The 18,048-nt window shown below is 43.7% G+C and overlaps 1 protein-coding gene across 6 annotated transcripts in view; it reads right to left on the bottom strand.

The window, feature by feature from the left end:
• The window catches only part of LOC101949754 (long-chain-fatty-acid--CoA ligase ACSBG1), a 65,104-nt gene extending 47,495 nt beyond the window's left edge, over positions 1 to 17,609 (bottom strand). For 2 of the 6 annotated variants that reach the window (XM_065579468.1, XM_065579467.1), the window contains exons 1-2: positions 17,363 to 17,547; positions 7,794 to 7,876 (exon numbers count right to left, since the gene is read on the bottom strand). Coding sequence is in view for 2 of the 6 variants with exons in the window: in XM_065579464.1 (XP_065435536.1) it covers positions 7,794 to 7,876; positions 12,649 to 12,741; positions 17,363 to 17,364 (178 nt within the window). In the remaining 4 variants the exon portion in view is untranslated. Of the gene's footprint in view, positions 1 to 5,315; positions 5,413 to 7,793; positions 7,877 to 12,648; positions 12,742 to 17,362 lie in introns of all 6 variants that reach the window. The other 4 variants (XM_065579464.1, XM_065579466.1, XM_065579465.1 and 1 more) reach the window with 4 other exon arrangements.
• Positions 17,610 to 18,048: the final 439 nt, after the last annotated feature.

Here is an 18,048-nt window from a genome sequence, read left to right as displayed (position 1 = left end):
AATCTCTTTGTGGTTTGGTATATCTGCAGAATGAAGATAATATTTTTTGCCTACCTCAAAAATGCTTTGACATCTTCAAAGCATGGATGCACAATAGAAGTACAAAATAGTATCATAAGGTTGTCCCTTACAGCCCAGAAATGTTCGTCCTCAATTATTCATTTACATTTTGTGCTGTCACTCTTGCAAAGTCTATTGTTGCCTGAGACATAATTGTGAATCTGTGCTCTGGCAATGTTTATTTTCAGTCTGATGTAATAAGTTAGTGCAAAAAACAATGCATATTATCTGCTGTACAAATATCAACAGAATAGGAAGTGTTATTCAAAGAGAAGACTGGAAATTCAAATTAACATTACTTTGAATAAACAACAAGACTCCAGTAGATTTGTGCCTCCACACTTCACTTGGGACGCTCTTTCCAGAGAGGGCTATGACACAGCTCTATGAAGCAATGTTCTGAAGACTAATTCAAAAGCAGAAGGAAGTAGGCAATAGAGAGTCACTCATAGCACAACAATTCCAATGTCCCCTGTTCAACTCTGTCAAACTCTTTTTAAAGCATCCAGCACTATTAGACATTTTATGGGTATTCATTACAAAACCAATTATTTAAAAATTGGGTGGGGAGTCCTCCATTACATCTTGCTGTAGAAGTGCCATAATCTGGAAAGTGTCTCTATTCCTGGAGTCATTGAATCATAAAATGGTGTCAATCATTGCTGATACCTGCTAAAGATTAAGCATGATTTGCAGAATGCGTAAACTCTTCGTGACTTCCAACATGATACCCGTGCTCTTTGAATGGATTGGATGACACATAAAACCTAAGAGCATCTTGACATCCTGCAAGGGCAGAACAATCCTGACCCAGGAAACTTCAGGAAGCAGTTAACTTGATGAAACATCTGCTCAAGTTGGACATTCTAAATCAATAGACGCTCTTGTACTATATACTCGAACCATCAGGGAGAACACTGAAAGATACAACCTCATGTCTATGTTGACAAGATGCAAGACTCAGGGTTTCTTCTCCACCAGTCATAATCTTTATTGCCAGTTTAATTCATTTCTCCTATCTGTTGGAGTTGGCCACTTAGGAAGTTGTTGATTATGCAATTATGGGTCTCCTGCTGCTACATATCACAAGCATATAGGAGAAAGAACAACTATACTGTGTTCTGGTTTTCAAGCAGGTGAAGAAGAGCTGGACTTCTGGAGCAGATTGATTCCTTGTTGGAAGAAAAAATAGGCAATACAGAGCCAGAATATGTTTTTTCTAATCTATTGTATTCACCGAGATAGCACATCTTTAAGGGAAGAGAACATGTTAGCAACACTTCTAGATCCGTGTCTCAAAAGAATAATCCAAATTTCTACTCACTGCAGACATGGTATGTAGCTCAACAGTTCTCCAAAAACAAGTGTTAAATGTCACATTACACTCTTTATTATCCACACCAACTAAAATGTCCTTCAGAACATTACCGGGACTCATTTTGCTCTTACTTGTACAAGTTTTACACTGGCTTTGGTGGGGCTACTTCTGATTCACACCAGCATAACTGGGAACAGAATCAGGCTCACTGAGATTAGGCTGAGTCACTGCAGTGCTATGACATATTCTAAGGCCCAGGGACTGGAAACCAGGTCTGCAGAGCCTGCGGTAGCAAATATTTCCACAGTGCCACCAAGAGGCCATGGTCAGGGAGCATTGTGGAGAGTAGGTGCTGCAGGAAATACCACCTATGCGACCCAGAGTGACTGTATCTTGCTGCCTTCTGATTGGCCAAGTGCCTCTACTTAACCCCAGGACTTGCCCCAGGAAGTTGTCTGGGTAATCACACAGACCTTGGCCTGCTGCAACACCAGACTTGGCCTTGTTGCCTGATCTCTGACTCCAGTCTGACTTCAACCCTGATTCCTGTCTTTTGAGTCTAACCTGACACTACCTCTGATCTCCAGCCATAAGTGACTGGTAACTGCTGATTGGGGGCGGGGGACACAATGGCAGAACCTCCCTCCCCTTGCCACGGTCAACTTCCTGGTGACTGCCAAGGTACTCTTCACCAACACCCTCTTGACCCTGGCACCCCCCTGACCATAGCATCTTTGGTGATTGCCCACCCTTAAGACCAGCCCTGCCAGGGTTGGCCTTAGGGAAAATGGCACCCTGAGAGAACTTGTATTTTGGTGCCCTGGCCCCAGCTGCCTCCCCCAGACCCCCATCCATCCCCACCATCGTCCCTGGCCCTTGCTGCCTTTGCCCATCCCCCAATCATCCCTGGCCCCCCAATGCCTCCCTGGGCTCCCCACCCACCTCCCCATTGCCCCAGCCCCTGCTGCCTCTCCCAGACTCCCACCCATTGCCCCTGGCCCCTGCTACCTCCCTGGGCTCCCCACCCCACCCCTAGCTCCCCCGGGCCCTACTGCCAACCCTCTCCCATTGCCCCAAGTGACTCCCTGAGCTCCCTTCCGTGCACCCCAAGCAGGCTAGTCCAGACACATACTCAAGCAGGTAACTGTAGCTGCACACTTCCCCGTGCCCCCTCTGGCGGAGAGCTGTGCTGTCAGTCCAGTCTCACTTCCCTGCTCTGGGTGACAAATAGTAGGGTTCAGCAGGAGTGCTCGTGGCTGGTGCCTTTCCCAGGCACGTCCCTTTAGCATTGCTCAGCCCAACTTCCATCCTGGCAGAAATCTGGGGTGCATGTGACCCCATGTGTCGTCTATGCCAGTCTCTGACCAGGCCTGACTCTGACCCTGAGTCTTGTTTATGGGACCTGACCTTGCAATTCCTCCAACTCTGGCCTGGTGACTCCTGTCCCTGGTGGGTAGGCTTCAGGCCATTTGTGACCACTAGACATGACTGCCTACATCCTGGTCCCTTACACATGTATACAGGATAGCTGTGTGATCTTGAATACCCTTTCAGTGTCTGTAATGTGACTGCCTGTAGAAAAAGAATAACTGAAAATAGTTCTGCATCCTGGAAATAAACCAAAGGATTCTAAAGGAGCTGATTATTCCATTTCCTAGATGGCTTTGTAAGAGCAGCAGCAAATGAAAACAACTTTTCTGCTCTCACATAGCAGAGGCACGTGGTGACATAGAAAGAGCCTGGGAAGGAACTACTGGCTAACAGCTGAATGAGATGATTATTCATTTTCAGAAAAGCAAAATAAGTACCACGCATAGTTGAAGAACTACTATGCATAGTCTGAAGATCAAATTGTATTAGAGGTATAGACGGGTGATGAACTCAGAGCACTAACTGAAACCAATGTGGAACTAAAAAACGACTCTTTCATATTGTTTTTTTTTTTTTAAATGCACTATGACGTAGCAAATTGTATATGTAAATACGTTGAGCCCATCAGCAAAGTAAATGACCTTTTCATCTCAAAGGGGTTAGCACAACTAAGTGCAGCCTAAAATTCCTTGGTGCAGCAGATGGAAAGGTTTTTGTGCCCTCTTCTTGCAGCTCTGATTGCTCCTGCCCCCTTTGGCACTTTTCTGCGTCACTTTTTCCCTACTGAAGCATGACACTGATTAAGATTACTTGTCTGGATTCTGGGGACAGCTGGCTGAATCATTCACTGCATATTAGAGCTGGTCAGAATTTTTTTTCCCCTGAGGAAGGATTTCCACCCCCAAAATAATGAAAACCAAAATATTTTGATTCAGATATGCCACTGCGGTGCCTTATAGGAACTGCAGTTTGGGTGCCTCATGTTCCCCCCCTCCCCCATTCTCCTCTATGGGCTGAGCTCCCTGGTTGGATTAAATTTCCTGGGATGTACCCTGGTCTCTCCCTCTGGTGGGGAGGCAGTGATTCATGGAAGCCTGATCCCAGAGGCGAATGGGAGACATAAGGCAAATTAACTGCAGCTCTCGAGGCACCACAGTGGCAGATCCAAATACAAATATTTCAGTTTTCAGACAGTTGGTTTTTCAACAAAAAAAATAATAATTTTCCATGGAAAGCAGATACTTTTTTATGAAAAATTTCGTTTAGCTGAAAACCAAGTTCTCCAGTGAAAAACAGTTTCAATAAAACAAATTTGAACAGCCCTCTAAATTATGTTTTTTTCTGACCACAAATACTATATCCCCATGCACATGCTTGTCAATTTGTGAAATGCCTTTAAGATTAAAAGCACTGCATATATAATAGTACTTTGTACATTTATATAGGTGTGTAAAGATTCAATTTTTATCCATAAATGTTAACAAACATCATTTCACCCTACACACACAAACCAATGACAAAATATTTCCATCAATGATCACTGAAATTTACAGATAGGCAAAGTAAGAAATTATGCTTGAGAACATATCAGAGTCTGATTTAAGGCTATTTATTTTGTCTATTTTGACATGTGATGTTGATAATTTGTATTGTAATGGTTATAAAGCTTTAACTTTTCAAATGCAACATCTGTCATTAAATAATTGTCTGACTCTTCCCCCCCCCCTTAGTTCCTGCAACTATGAAAACTTAAAAATAGAAAAAATGCTTAAAAAAACATTGATATTTCTATTGAAATTACAGTAGAACATCAGAGTTACGAACTGACTGGTCAACCATACACCTTATTTGGAAGTGGTAGTACACAGTCAGCCAGCAGAGACAAAAAAAAAGAAAATACAGTACAGTACTGTCTTAAACATAAACTACTAAAAAAATAAAGGGAAAGTAGCATTTTTCTTCTGCATAGAAAAGTTTCAGAGCTGTATTAAGTCAATGTTCAGTTGTAAACTTTTGAAAGAACAACCATAACGTTTTGTTCAGAGTTATGAACAACCTCCATTCCCAAGGTTCTACTGTATAAAAGAATACAAATCTACTTCTGCCAAGCCCATATTTACAGCAGCTTTCATCCAAGGATCTCAGAGCATGTTACAAGCTTTAGTTAAGTTAGACTCATAACACACCTGTGGAGTAAGAATTATCCCCATTTTATGGTAAGGGAAACTGAGGCCTGAGAGAGCAGTCAGAACAGGATTGGGCTGTTAAAGTCAACACATGTTTTGGCATTGACTTGAATAGGAGCAGTATTTGGCCCAGTGGGACTGGTTCAGCTTCAAACAGGAAATCTGTGATGGAGCTGGCATTAGAACTGAATTATTTTTACTCCCAGAACTGAGACTTAACCAAGAGACCATCCATTCTCCTCTAATATGGTTTGATCAACAAAACCATAAACCCCCCTACAACAAAGTATGAGGCTTAACAAGCTGGCAAAGTGTTATTTCTCTTAAGACCTTTTTACTAACTGTGGCCCTCATGAAAGAATACTCTGTTCTGTACTCACCAGCCCTTATACTTCCCTTAAGTTGCTGCTTGTCTCTGCACCATTCCTTTTAGCCCCTACTGCTATCTTATCAATCCTCTGTTTATAAGCCTGTAGCCTGGAAAATTAAACAGAGGTTTTTCTAGCCTCCAAAAGCAAATATATTTAACAAACAGCAGACATCATTTTCAATTAGGCTAAAAGTACGAAAATATTTCAGCATGTGAAATCCCCTTATATCTATTCCTGTGGGGGAAAATGCAGCATTAGCAAATTATAATAGAATGCATTGTTCACTGACTGCAGTGAACTACTAAGGCAAAGGTTGTCTATAAGCATTGAAATAAAGAAATCCCTTACAGAATATCTCATTTGGACTCTGCCATTAAGTAGCCCAGTGGTTTTCAAACTTTTTGTATTGGTGACTCCTTTTACTCAGTAAGCCTCTGTGTGTGACACCTCCCGCCCTTATAAATTAAAAATGTGGGGAGGGTAATTCAATTTAATAAGGGCTTGGGGCTATCAGCCCCACAGAGCTGACAGCTCGCGACCCCACTGTAACCACCTTGCGACTCATGAGGGGTCACGACCCCCAGTTTGAGAACCTCTGTAGCCCTACGAAAAAAGGGGAATTGGGAAGGGATGCAAATAAGTTAAAAACAAATCTTATAATATTACATTAGTCAAGTTGGATGGCTTCTTACAATTAAGACAAATTTTAACTGGATCTTGGTCCCACTCTGAGGTAAATCAGTAGTAACTCCACTAAAGTCAATTATGTTGCACCAATGTAAAACTGGCATTCATGAGAGGAGAATCAGGCCAATTATGTTAGAATTGGACCCCATTCTCATTCCACTTACATAAGTTTTAAGCCAGTAAGCAACTCTCACTGACTTCAGTGGTTACTTGGATTTACATCGGTTCAGTGGATATGAAAATCTGGGCCTCGCCCCATAGCCTGTGGGATTGTGTAGACAAGATGGAATGGATCTGTTGGCTCAGCAATAAAAAATGAATCCATCTTTTAAACAGCAGTTTTATCCCTCAAGGTTATAGTTCTGAACTTTCACTGTCCACTGATTACAACAAGAGAAAAACTCACAAAAGTGTTCTACTAGAAAACAGACAGGATTCCCTCCTACTGTCTAGGTATACAGCCTAGTCCTAGACCATAACAACTGGGTGTGGTACTCTCCCTTCTTAAAGGCTTTCTTCTCTTACCATGTGACTGTCATAGTTTTTTCCTATATAACTTCTGATAACATTCTTGAGCATTCAGTCCCCAACCTTGCCTTGTGACTCAGCACTTGTACTTGTGTATGATCTCAAAGCATGAAGTTTGTTATCTGTCAAACAGAAAGTTAACATGGACTCTGGACCCTGCTACAGGTTCATTGACACAAATGGCAGAACAAAGCTAACAAAAACTTACATAAGACCCTGATTCAGCAAGGTATTTGGACAGCTTGTGCTTAAAGTAGGGTGACCAGATGTCCAGATTTTATAGGGACAGTCCCGATATTTGGGGCTGTCTCTTATATAGGTGCCTATTACCCCCCCACCCGCTGTCCCGATTTTTCACATTTCCTGTCTGGTCACCCTAGCTTAAAGTCAGGCGCATGCCAAGTACTTGGCTAAATCAGAGCCTTAGTAACTATCTATACATGTAATCTGTGTCCCAAAAGGTCCCATCAAATACTTCTGAACTCTGAACATTGGACAGTTAGCGATCACATTTGACTATTCTGGTTTGTAATTGGCTTTACAGAATGAATCTGCCAGCTGTCCATGCCTTTGTTAAATAAAAATCCTTTTGTGTGAGCTTAGAATGGCTTCTGTAGCTAAAAATCTGCATATAAGATTGCTGTGGAGCATTGCCATTTCTTCATCTTTTCAGCCTAATGTTATTGCCTAACACACACAATCCTATAAGGTTTCCTATTATTTCAAAACTTGTGAACAGGCTGCAGTGGTAAAGCTAACAGGGGATCCCTGTGAGATTCTGCCTACAATTAGGTTAGTTTTTTCACTTTTATGTAGTAATTCTCTCCAAACCAGATGAAGGCCACTCTAGAGCCTGGTGAAATTGGTCTGATCACATGGGTTTACACAAACCTTCCAGCAGTTTTGAGTCATCCTGATTTACCACAGTTCAAGTTTTATTTTCATTCTTCATCACTCCCCCTATCCCATCAGCCATGCACGTCACACCCAGCCTTGAACTTTATTCAATACAATTTACAAGAATATACAAAGGCCAAATGAACACACTAGAGATTACGAGAAAAGGATCCCTCAACCAGACCTTAAATATGGAGCAGCTACCACCACCCATAATATGCTACTAATGCAAATTTCTCTCTCAATTCAGGTTTCTTTCCCTATTTAATAAATCATGCAGAATATCATGACTTCTCCAGTCCCTACTATCACTGGAACAACTGAAACAAGCTGCAATGACCCAAGTTTTCAAACAAATATCCTTTATTTGCTTACCTGGGAGTTCTTTGCCTTTTTCTTGGATCTTCTCAGAATAAGTCAGTGATTCTTTTGAGATGTTCTGTTTATCTGTCAGTGTTCTAAGACAGAAGACACAGTTATAAAAAAGTTATCTATAGAGTACCTTTAAAAATCAGCTACTACATACTACAAAACGGAGAGATTATATGGCTCCTGGGAATGGAGAGCCTTTTCGCCTCTTGGTCACTAGTTCTAATATGACCACATTAGTGACTGAAAGCATTTCCTATCTGATGGCTGATATTCTCATTTCACATGGTGTAGATTATAAAATCTCAGTCCAAATCTACAGAATAAAGTTAATATCACCAAATACATCATCACACTGGGCACTAATTGACATGTTGTCGGCAGTCACGGACATGAATTGTATGAGTATAAATTGTGAGCATGTTGGCGATACAGTATGTGGAAGATTTCACTGCTGATATCTGTACTATACCTGTTAAAGGGATTAAAAACAAGGGGAAGAGACTCTTAGTTCCAAGTACTATTAATCTAGCACCTGTTACAAACAATAAAAAAAAGTTGTCAAAGCACCAGAATCTTTATCACAAGGATGAAATTTGCCCCTCCACAGAAGTTTGTTGCAGGGTTGCAAACAACGTATACTCGCCTTTGCACACACGTAAAACCAATGGCCACCAGAACAAAAACCAACTGGCTACTTCAAGTATTTAGGGTTCATTTGAGCCTTTAAGACCCTGCTCCAGGAGGCCTGTGACTGACTCAGGCACAATGAGACTGATCCTCCATTGCCTCACACTTGTGTAGTCCTTGATGCTTGTGCCAGGTGGATGCACAATGCTATAGAATCAGAATTCTCCCCTCATTATACCAGTGATGGCATCGTAAATGAGTGGAGGCTTTGAATTTGGGAGCTTTTTATGCCCACGTTACACAGGTGTAAATGATGGCACAAGCTGCAAGCACAAGCTGCAAGCCCATTGCATCACACTTGGAGAAGTTGCAGTATCTGCTCTCCTGTGTGCCTAGCCAGATCTGCTGGCTGGCGTAGTTGGTATAGTGCAGTACTTTGTAAAAATTGATGTCAGCAACAATGCTCATATTTATAGTTAAAAAAAAAACACCCCACAGACAATCCAAATTGGGAGCAAAAATCTTTGGTGTCCAATGATTCATGAACGTTATTAAAATGGTTTTAGAAACATTAGAATAATGCCAGTAAGTATTACTTTTCTCCTAATGCCAGATATTCCAAGCAGCAGTGCAGGATTCCCATCTCTTTCTCACCACTGAGAAAGAGCTTATGTAGTAGCTAAACCTCAGCAGCCTGCGGGGTCTTGTAGTGAGTCGGTGTGGCTCCCTGGAGCCCCGGAGAGGGAAGAGCCCATCCGGAGGTCAGAGTGGGCGGAGCCAGGGAGCACTGAGCCCGCCCCTCCGAGGGTCAGGCAGTGACCCAGAAGCATAAAGGCTGGCCCTCAGAACTCAGTCAGGCCCCAGCCGCCGAAGAGACCAGACATCTCCAGCCTAGCTCGGGGCGGGGAAACCTCGGTGACCCAGGGCGGCCGCCAAGAGCCGCCGGGCCTGCCCTGCGCCTGCTACCCCGAGGAGCCACCGGGCTTGCCCTACGCCCACTACCTGGAGGAGTTGCTGGACTTGCCGAACGATGCCTGGCTGGACGAACCCATGAGCCAGGACCCCCCCGAGGCCAACACCAGCCCTCAGGTAGGCCCAGAGGGGGAGAGTGGAAGTAGCCCGAGTGCAGCCGACTCCAGTCTGGCTGCAGCATTACCGGAGCCTATGTCAGTGTGTTGCAGCCAGGATCCCCACTGACTACGCAGCGGGCCTTCTGCCGCTGCTAGGGCCCCGGGCTGGGACGCAGTGGAGTGGGACGGCCTGCGCCCCCCCTGCCACCCAACCCGTGAGTGGCAGTCTCCCCCTCTCCCAGGCCTGTTGTGGCTTAGGTTATACTGTTGCTCAGCCCTGACTGAGGGCCTGAGATCCTGTCCCAGTGTTTGTTGCCCCGCCCTGACCTAGGGCCTGGGCTGAAATACCTTTTACTGTTGCTCAGCCCTGACTGAGGGTCTGAGCCCGGACATAACGTTGGTGTCCGCCCGAAGCTAGGGTCGGGCTTATCGTGCCTCTCAGGACAGCAAGGACCACCGGGGAAACCCTGCCGCCAGACAGAGTGCCCAGCCCCAGTGGGTAGTGAGTCGGTGTGGCTCCCCATCGCCCCGGAGAGGGTCGAGCCCCGGCAAACTCTTGTACAGGTCTCCATGAGCAGAACTCTGAATGGTCAATGAGTGGAGCCTTTAGAACAGCATTTCTCAATAACAACAAAAAAAGACAAGAATGTGCAAAGCACCTTATTTGTTTAGGTCCAGTGAAGACTAAAGACAACTGTATATTATTTTTATTATTGAGTCTACAAAAAAATACCCTACATAAATAAATTGTAATGATTTGGACACGTATATGTATGTATATTTATTTGTTTTTCCTAAAGTTAATTAAGAATTTTAGGAAAAATTGTCAGAGCTGCCACCAGCAAGAGTTGGTGGCTGCACTTTGAGGCCACCAAAAATTTTGTTGTGAGAACCCCTGCTTTAGAAGTGACTGACTGCACAATGCAATACATTACAGAGAAATTTTAATAGCTTTGTGTATTTCTGATTTTATTAATATTTCAAATTCTAAACTGAACTGTGTTACTAAGAATCTCTTAACCCTACTCCATTCTCACCCTCTGGACAGATCCATCAGGAGAGGACTGAAGGAAACACAGGCTAGTTTTTTAAAGGAGTTGCAAAAACCCATTCCTCTGTATTCACACACCCACATCCATGAGCCCTGAAAGCAGTATGCACTGTACAGGCTTAGCTCCTCCCTCCACCACTGCAGGAGCACTGGAAGCACTCTCCACCCCACACGACATAATTTTGTTTTAAAAGTCAAATGAACAAAAAAAACCAACCCAACAATGCATGAGTGAATTTCAGATACCCTTGTCATGTAGCACAGAGCCAGTGTTCAGGCCTACTGTTCACTGCCTATCTCAGTGACTATCGTTTATGTTGATAATCATACTTTATAATACAATGAACAACCATACGATAATCTTGGAAATCATTATTACTATTTATCATTCACAATGAGGTAGCATTTAAATACTTCAACCAGGATGGGCCCCACTGTACAAACATATAAATGAAAGTTCCTATCTTGGAGAGTTTATCATTTAAATGACAAGCTATAACACGTGGATGAGACAAAGAAGTGGACCAAGATGTGATGTGAGAGACAGGTTAAGAAATATAATAGAATGTGTCCAATTCTTTGCCTGTCAGTAATAGTGATCACAGCTCACTTCCTCCTTAGCCATTATCAGTTTGCAGTTTTCTATATGTACACAGGAGAGGTGAGTTTTAAGGAGGGACTTTGAGGATAAGGAAGTGGCTTTATTAATTTTTTATTGACTGGGAGTTTTTCTCCCACTCTTAAAGGGCAACATGTGAGAAAGCATGAAAGGACTTGTCTGAGAAGCATTGGTATCATCAGCCACACAAGGTGGGAGATCCTATGATAAGGTCAGATATGTATGGTAGGACTAGATTGTGGAAGGCTTTGAAAGTAGAGATAACAGGTTATATTCGATGCAGTGGAAGAGGAGGAGTCCATGGAGGGACTTAAAGAAAGTGGGGAGGAGGTTACATATACTTCCATTTTGTGGATGATATGAATATTTAGAAATTTGGTTTTATCCCTGTAAAGAAGAAAAACCAGAAGTTTCAAAATTCTTCCCAAAAAGAAATGGAACCCCTGCTCTGGGGCAGTCTGCATGGTGGGCTGCTTCAAAGTCTAAGATCCTAGAGGCAGGTTTTCCATCAGAACCATGTCTGGGTTCTGTGGGAACTCTGTCAAAATAGAACTGTCTTCACAAAATATTTTTATTACAATGAACCGGAAAATTCCAACAAAAAATATTTTGTCAGAATTTTTCCAGCCAACTCTAGTTACATAAACAGAGTGATGGACCAGGAAGATGACTGTAGCAATTTAAACATATGTATTTAAAAACTAAGGCCTAGTCTTCACTTACCGGCTGGTCCGGCGGCACGCCATCGATGTTCTGGGATCGATTTATCGCGTCTGGTTAAGACGCGATAAATCGATCCCGGATCGATCCCGGAAGTGCTCACAGTCGGCGCCGGTACTCCAGCTCGCCGAGAGGAGTACGCGGCGTCGACGGGGGGAGACTTCCGGCCGCGTCTGGACCGCGGTAAGTCCGGACTAAGGTACTTCGAATTCAGCTACGTTATTAACGTAGCTGAATTTGCGTACCTTAGTCCGAAGTCCGGACTAAGTGGGGACCAGCCCTAAGAATAAGTAATAAACTATTTTTAAAATATGTATAGTACCATAATTTCAAAACATCTAAAATATATTGCTGACAGTTCTTTTGTTAGCACATTTTAACAAAATATTTTAAGTTTAAAAATGTTGCTCAATAAAATTTCTTTTATATTTAAATATATTTTTAATGCTAAGATCTTTTAAACCATATTTATTTTACATCAAGAAACAAAATTTAAACAAACAAAAACTAAGTCTTAGTAAAAAGGTAATTGAATGTTACAAATGTTCCTCATTATTTCATAAACCAATAGCAAAAACCATTCAGAAAACACAGATCTGAGTAACAGGATATCAGAAATACAAGGCTAAAAGGAAATTAGATTAAGAATCAAGAATCAGGTGTTCATTAGAATAGAGAAGAGGTTGTAATGTAGCTCCTAGGTCTGTACATCTTGTAGTTTACTCCAGACCTCCAAACCAAATGTGAAAAATGATCCTCTTTGTAAATTACCTTCTTAGTATATTTATTCCTTTCGGCTGCAATGTGTTCAAAATGATATTTCGAACATTCACAATTCCAGCAAGTAGAAGTCTTTTCCGGAACCTAAGATTAATGTCAAAGCAATAGATATTAGAATGTCAATAGCTTTGGGGGGGCTGGAACCACAGATGCTAGGTAGCACTGCAGATTTCAGCTATAGAATTTGGATACCCAAATCATTATCCTCATCTGTGGACCCCTAAGTAATTAAACACCTACCTTGTGCCAAGAGCTTTTGGATGTAGGTGCTAAACCGTGACTTTCTGCTTAACTTTGTGGCAAAATAGTATGTTGTACCTATTCAATGCCTCATTTCAACTTCTGTTTCAATTCTATTTAAGATTCATAACAACCATCATTCTCAGGAATCTTAAGTATGGGAAGCCCTTTTTTGGGGCTGGTCACTTTTTGTTCCTGCCTGTTTAATACAAGACACTGTCCAGATTTACAGTATTTTCTCTAGATGATTCTTATTATACTAGACGTGTCAATCAACAACTATTGTCCAGATCCTTGGGCCGGCTCCTCCATTACCTCAGCATGCAAACCTCCCTTGTCTTTGTGAGGAGCTGCATGCATCTACAGGACAGAGGAGTGCTAAGTTAAGTAGCTCAATGAACTTAACCCAGTTGCTCTCCCTTTTTGGATAGTCCTAATTTGAGTGTTTTTCTATTCTGAAAAATGCAGTTGTAAAAATGGCATTCTCCTATTCAAAAACATCTGGTGTGTTTTCAATGTCATAGTTGCTGACTTTAGAATAGAGACATTGTTACTGCTGTTACTCCTTTTAACCATGCCTAACATTATTAAGGGCTTGTCTTCACTATACAGTTAACTCAAGTGTTGCTCCTTACTCAAGTCCTGTCCACCTGAATCTGAGTGTGCTGGCACTTTTACCTTGAGCTGGCTGGCCCATGATAGGGTTTAGGCCAGGGGTCTCAAACAGGGCCCACAAGGTTATTTTCTGCAACCCGTGAGCTCCTTGCAGCCCCCCAGCCCTTCCCCAGCGTTTACCTAGAGCGGGTCTGGCTCGTTCCCGGACAATGGGAGATGCTGGGGGCAGTGCCTGAAGCAACAGCAACACACACCCCTACGCCCCTCCTCCTCCAGGTTCCGTCCACTTCCCGGAGCGGCGCAGGGGCAGGGCAGGCAGGCAGGGAGCCTGCCCTGCCCCTGGTGCGCACCGGGCCAGAGCCCTCACCCGAGCCCCTCCTGCAGTCGAATCCCCTGCCCTGAGCCCCCGGCCGCACCCTGACCCCCTGCCACACCCCTCCTGCACCCCAACCCACTGCCTTGAGCCCCCTGCCGTAACCTGCACCCCTCCTGCACCCCACACTCCAACCCACTGCCCTGAGCCCTCTGCCACACCCCTCCTGCACCCCGATTCCCTGCCCTAACCCCCTGCCATATCCTTCACTCCTCCTGTACCCCACACCCCAACTCCCTGCCCTGAGCCCCCTGCCGCACCCCTGCTGCACCCCGACCTCCTGCTGCACCCCTCATCCCTCCTGCACCCCATACCCCAACTCCCTGCCCTGAGCCCCTGCCACACACCACACCCCTCCTGCTCCCACTGGGGGCAGGGAGGGGGCAGAGTTGGGGTGGGGATTTCAGGGAAGGGGTTGGAATGGGGGCAGGGAAGGCGTGGGAAGAGGCAGGGCAGGGGTGGGGCCTCATGGAAAGGGTGGAGTGGGGGCGGGGCCGAGGGCAGCGGGGGGGGAGGTGTCAGTAATGCGGCCCTTGGGCCAATGTACTAGTCTTCATGTGGCCCTCGTGGTCATTTGAGTTTGAGACCCCTGGTTTAGACTAAAGTTTGAGTAGCACTTGTCGGTTGTTAACACAACCACTCTGTTGCTCAAGAGTTATTGCAGTGTGGCTGCTCTCACTTGAGCTAGCTCAAAAAGAGATAACTCGAGTTAACTCTTCAGTAAAGACAAGCCTATAGAGCAGTGGTCCCCAACCTTTTTGTGGCCAGTAGCACATTCATGTTTTCAGAAGAGTGTGGCGGGCGCCAACAATTTTTCAAGGCTTATTTTGTATTTGTACATTAAATAATACAAAAACCATCATATTTAATATTACATAATATATCAATCCAGAGAGAAGAGAGAAACCGGAGAGAAGCCACGAGGACAGAGAACACCGGCGCCCACAGCCCCAGGGTATTCTGTCCCCAGCAGGCGCGGGGCTCTGGCTTCTCTCCCCCGCTGGGCACTAGGTGGGCCCCGTGCCTGCCGGGGACAGAGAACATCAGTGCCCACAACCTGCAGCCCCAGAGTTCTCTGTCCCCAGCAGGTGCGGGGCCATGGCTTCTCTCCAGCTTAAGCCGTGGCCCCGTGCCTGCCTGGGACGGAGAACACCGGCACCCGCAGCCTGCAGCCCCTGAGTTCTCTGTCCCCGGCAGGCATGGGGCCGCAGCTTCTCTCCCCTGCTGGGCACTAGGCGGGCCCCACGCTTGCCGGGAACAGAGAACACCGTGCCTGCAGCCTGAGTTCTCTGTCCCCGTCAGGCACAGGGCTGCGGCTTCTCTCCCCTGCTGGGCACTAGGCGGGCGCACATAAATGCCCTGGCGGGCGCCAAGGTGCCCACGGGCACCGCGTTGGGGACCACTGCTATAGAGAGAGAATGAGCTGAATTCCCTTCTTTCTTGTGCCTAGCCCACAGAATAATTAACAAAGTTCTAATTAGTTAGTTACACTTGTGCAAACCCAGGGAGGACAATGGATTTGCACAGGTGTTACTGAGTGTATAATGTGAAGATAATGGGATTGCACAAGTGTAACTGATACCTCAAACAGTCCTTTAGAACCTTTGGTGATGATACGCAAGAAGGAAAGTATGCAGCATGAGTTTGGAGTGCTAGCAATTTTCAAAAAGGTGTTTTAAAAAAAAAACCTCATAAATTGAGCACATTTGGTGGACTCAGTTGGAATATGTAAAACCTTGCATTGCTGTTTTTAGAGTCGCTTCAGAATAGAACAGCACTTTAATGAGTCTGATGAAGTTCCAAATCACTCCATCAGTCCTATTGTGTGATAATGTTGGTCTGCTGAATTATATGCATCGGAAGGTCAGGATTAGTTTCTACTACTATAATACCAGTACTGAGGGTCTGATTACAAGCCCATTGAAGTCACTAATGAAGTGAAGACTCCCATTGATTTCAAAGGGCTTTGGTTCAGGCCCTTGGTTCCCATAGATTCTGGATTTCTTTCATATCCTGTGTTTGTGATTTCTAAGTAATTCCCTTTTCCCCCAATCAAAACAAAACAGATCTCTAAAGCGGTCAGGTCATATGTTCTCTTCTAACGTTCCCCTTATAGAAAAGTTCTATAGTGCATAGGGATCAAAACCAAAACGTATCTATGCACATAAATCTAGGACACTAATCACAGATAGATTTTGACACATTCATTTAGATATGAAGTTTTATAGAGATTCCATCTTTAAAAAGAATGCATAGCAGAATGTCCCAGAGAATTCTTTTGTGTTTTAATTTGAGCAAACACATTACAAATAATTGTACATTCTAAGTTCAACCTGCTTTCTGTTTTTGACTTATTCTTGTGTACTACAGTTCCCAAGATCTGTGCATAATAAGCATAAGGTAAAAAGTACTGAACTGGTGAGGCAGCGTAGAGGAACCCAATCCTGAATTTAAAAGAGCATTGCTGCTGCATGCCAGTTATTGTAAGACCTCAAAAAGGAGTGGGTTGCTAAGCACCTTGGTTTGCATGTTGAATATTGCACTTTAGCCTCTTAGCCCACCACCATTCCTGTTTTCTTCCCATATCCTGATATTTATATAACTTTGCAAGAGCTATACCAATTTACATCAGCTGAAGATTTGGCCCTATACATCTATTGTTACAAATTAAACAACCATGACATGCGACTTTCTATAAACTGTCAAGAAAGTATGTGTGTTTACAGGTGCTAAATACCTAATTGTATTAAATGTTATGTTAATGTAGAACTGACAGTGTCGTACTTACCTAAAGTTTCATGGTATTTAATTGTAACTCCTTATATATACACCCCAACACAATACTGGTCACTGTTGGTCAAATTCACCGCCCTTCACACAAAGACCAAGTAAATAGATTTTGTATGAGAACTCTGCAGGAGTTTGGGGATTTAATCCACCTCCCAAACCATTAGTATTCTGAGCCATAAATTGATCAAGTGGTCCTTATCTTGGGTCATAGACAATGCTAGCCTCTACACCAGCTGAGTTGGACCAAGCATGGAGTGCCTCACATCCCCAGCATTTAGGTGATATAGAGACTTCCCTCCCCAGCATAGCTTCTCCACTCACACCTCCCAACGTCTGCATTCTGCCCACAGTTCAGAAGGCATTGATCCTGTCTTACTTAGCTATACTAAGCTGAGATATTGCATACATATGTTATTGGAGAAAGAGATATTATGTCTAATTTTAACAGTCCCCACTGTATATGAAACAAGCAGAGTTGAGGCTACATGGTCAACCATAACATTTGCCATTTCCTAACTGCTGAGTTCTAACTAGAGTAACCTTATCCTTGCACTAGTGTGGGGATTTTTTTGCTTGTTTGTTTTGTATTAAATTACATTACCCGGAAGATGGGTTAAATTGGAATGTTCGAGCCTCTAGTGTGGAGTGTCTCAGTCTCCCAGTTCACAAATTTCTTCTCTCACTTACATGTTTCTTCTAGAAGTGATTCTGTTTGCTCCTCCTGGGGGACAGCTGCTTCTCCACTCGGAAAGATTTGCTTGTGTTTTTCTCACATCAGGTTCCACAGTGCAGCAGCTCTTTCATTTACTCAGCAGCTCTTGCTGCTAGCTCATTTACTGTCTCACCCTACAATCTGCTTTCCTAAAGGCAGTAAGAGTAGGTGTTCCTCCTCTGCCTTAATCGCTCCACTCCCTTATCATACCTGAATTATTGTGCAATGTCTAGTTGTTTGTCTTTAGTAATTTAGGATTGAATCCTGCAAACGTCTACTTATGCAAATAGTTTCTTCATATGTGCATTCCTGTTGCCTTCAGTGGGGCTCCTGGCATGAGTGAACATGTGTGTATAACTTGCCTAGTAATGAATGAAACTAAATTAGAAAATATGCCCTTTTTATCCACTACAGAACTTTTTGATCAAACATGGCTTTCCTATCCCACTGCTTTCTTCTCTTGAGGACAATTTGAAATACTAAATCTCTCAAACTGTTCAAAAACCAAAATGATTTAAGAGACCAGTACTAGAATACATGAAAAAGATTCTCCCATGAACCCAATTTCCCTGGCTGGTGTGTCCTAACACAGCAAAAGATCAATTGTTAAGAAAATATCATTTGACATCAGTTAAGCTCCTAGTATATACGTTCCCCAACA

The sequence above is a fragment of the Chrysemys picta genome, unplaced genomic scaffold (genome assembly GCF_011386835.1).
Source record: "Chrysemys picta bellii isolate R12L10 unplaced genomic scaffold, ASM1138683v2 scaf319, whole genome shotgun sequence".
NCBI classification, from domain to species: domain Eukaryota; kingdom Metazoa; phylum Chordata; order Testudines; family Emydidae; genus Chrysemys; species Chrysemys picta.
The sequence above is the reverse complement of the archived record's forward strand: the minus strand, read 5'-3'. Positions and strand labels throughout refer to the sequence as shown.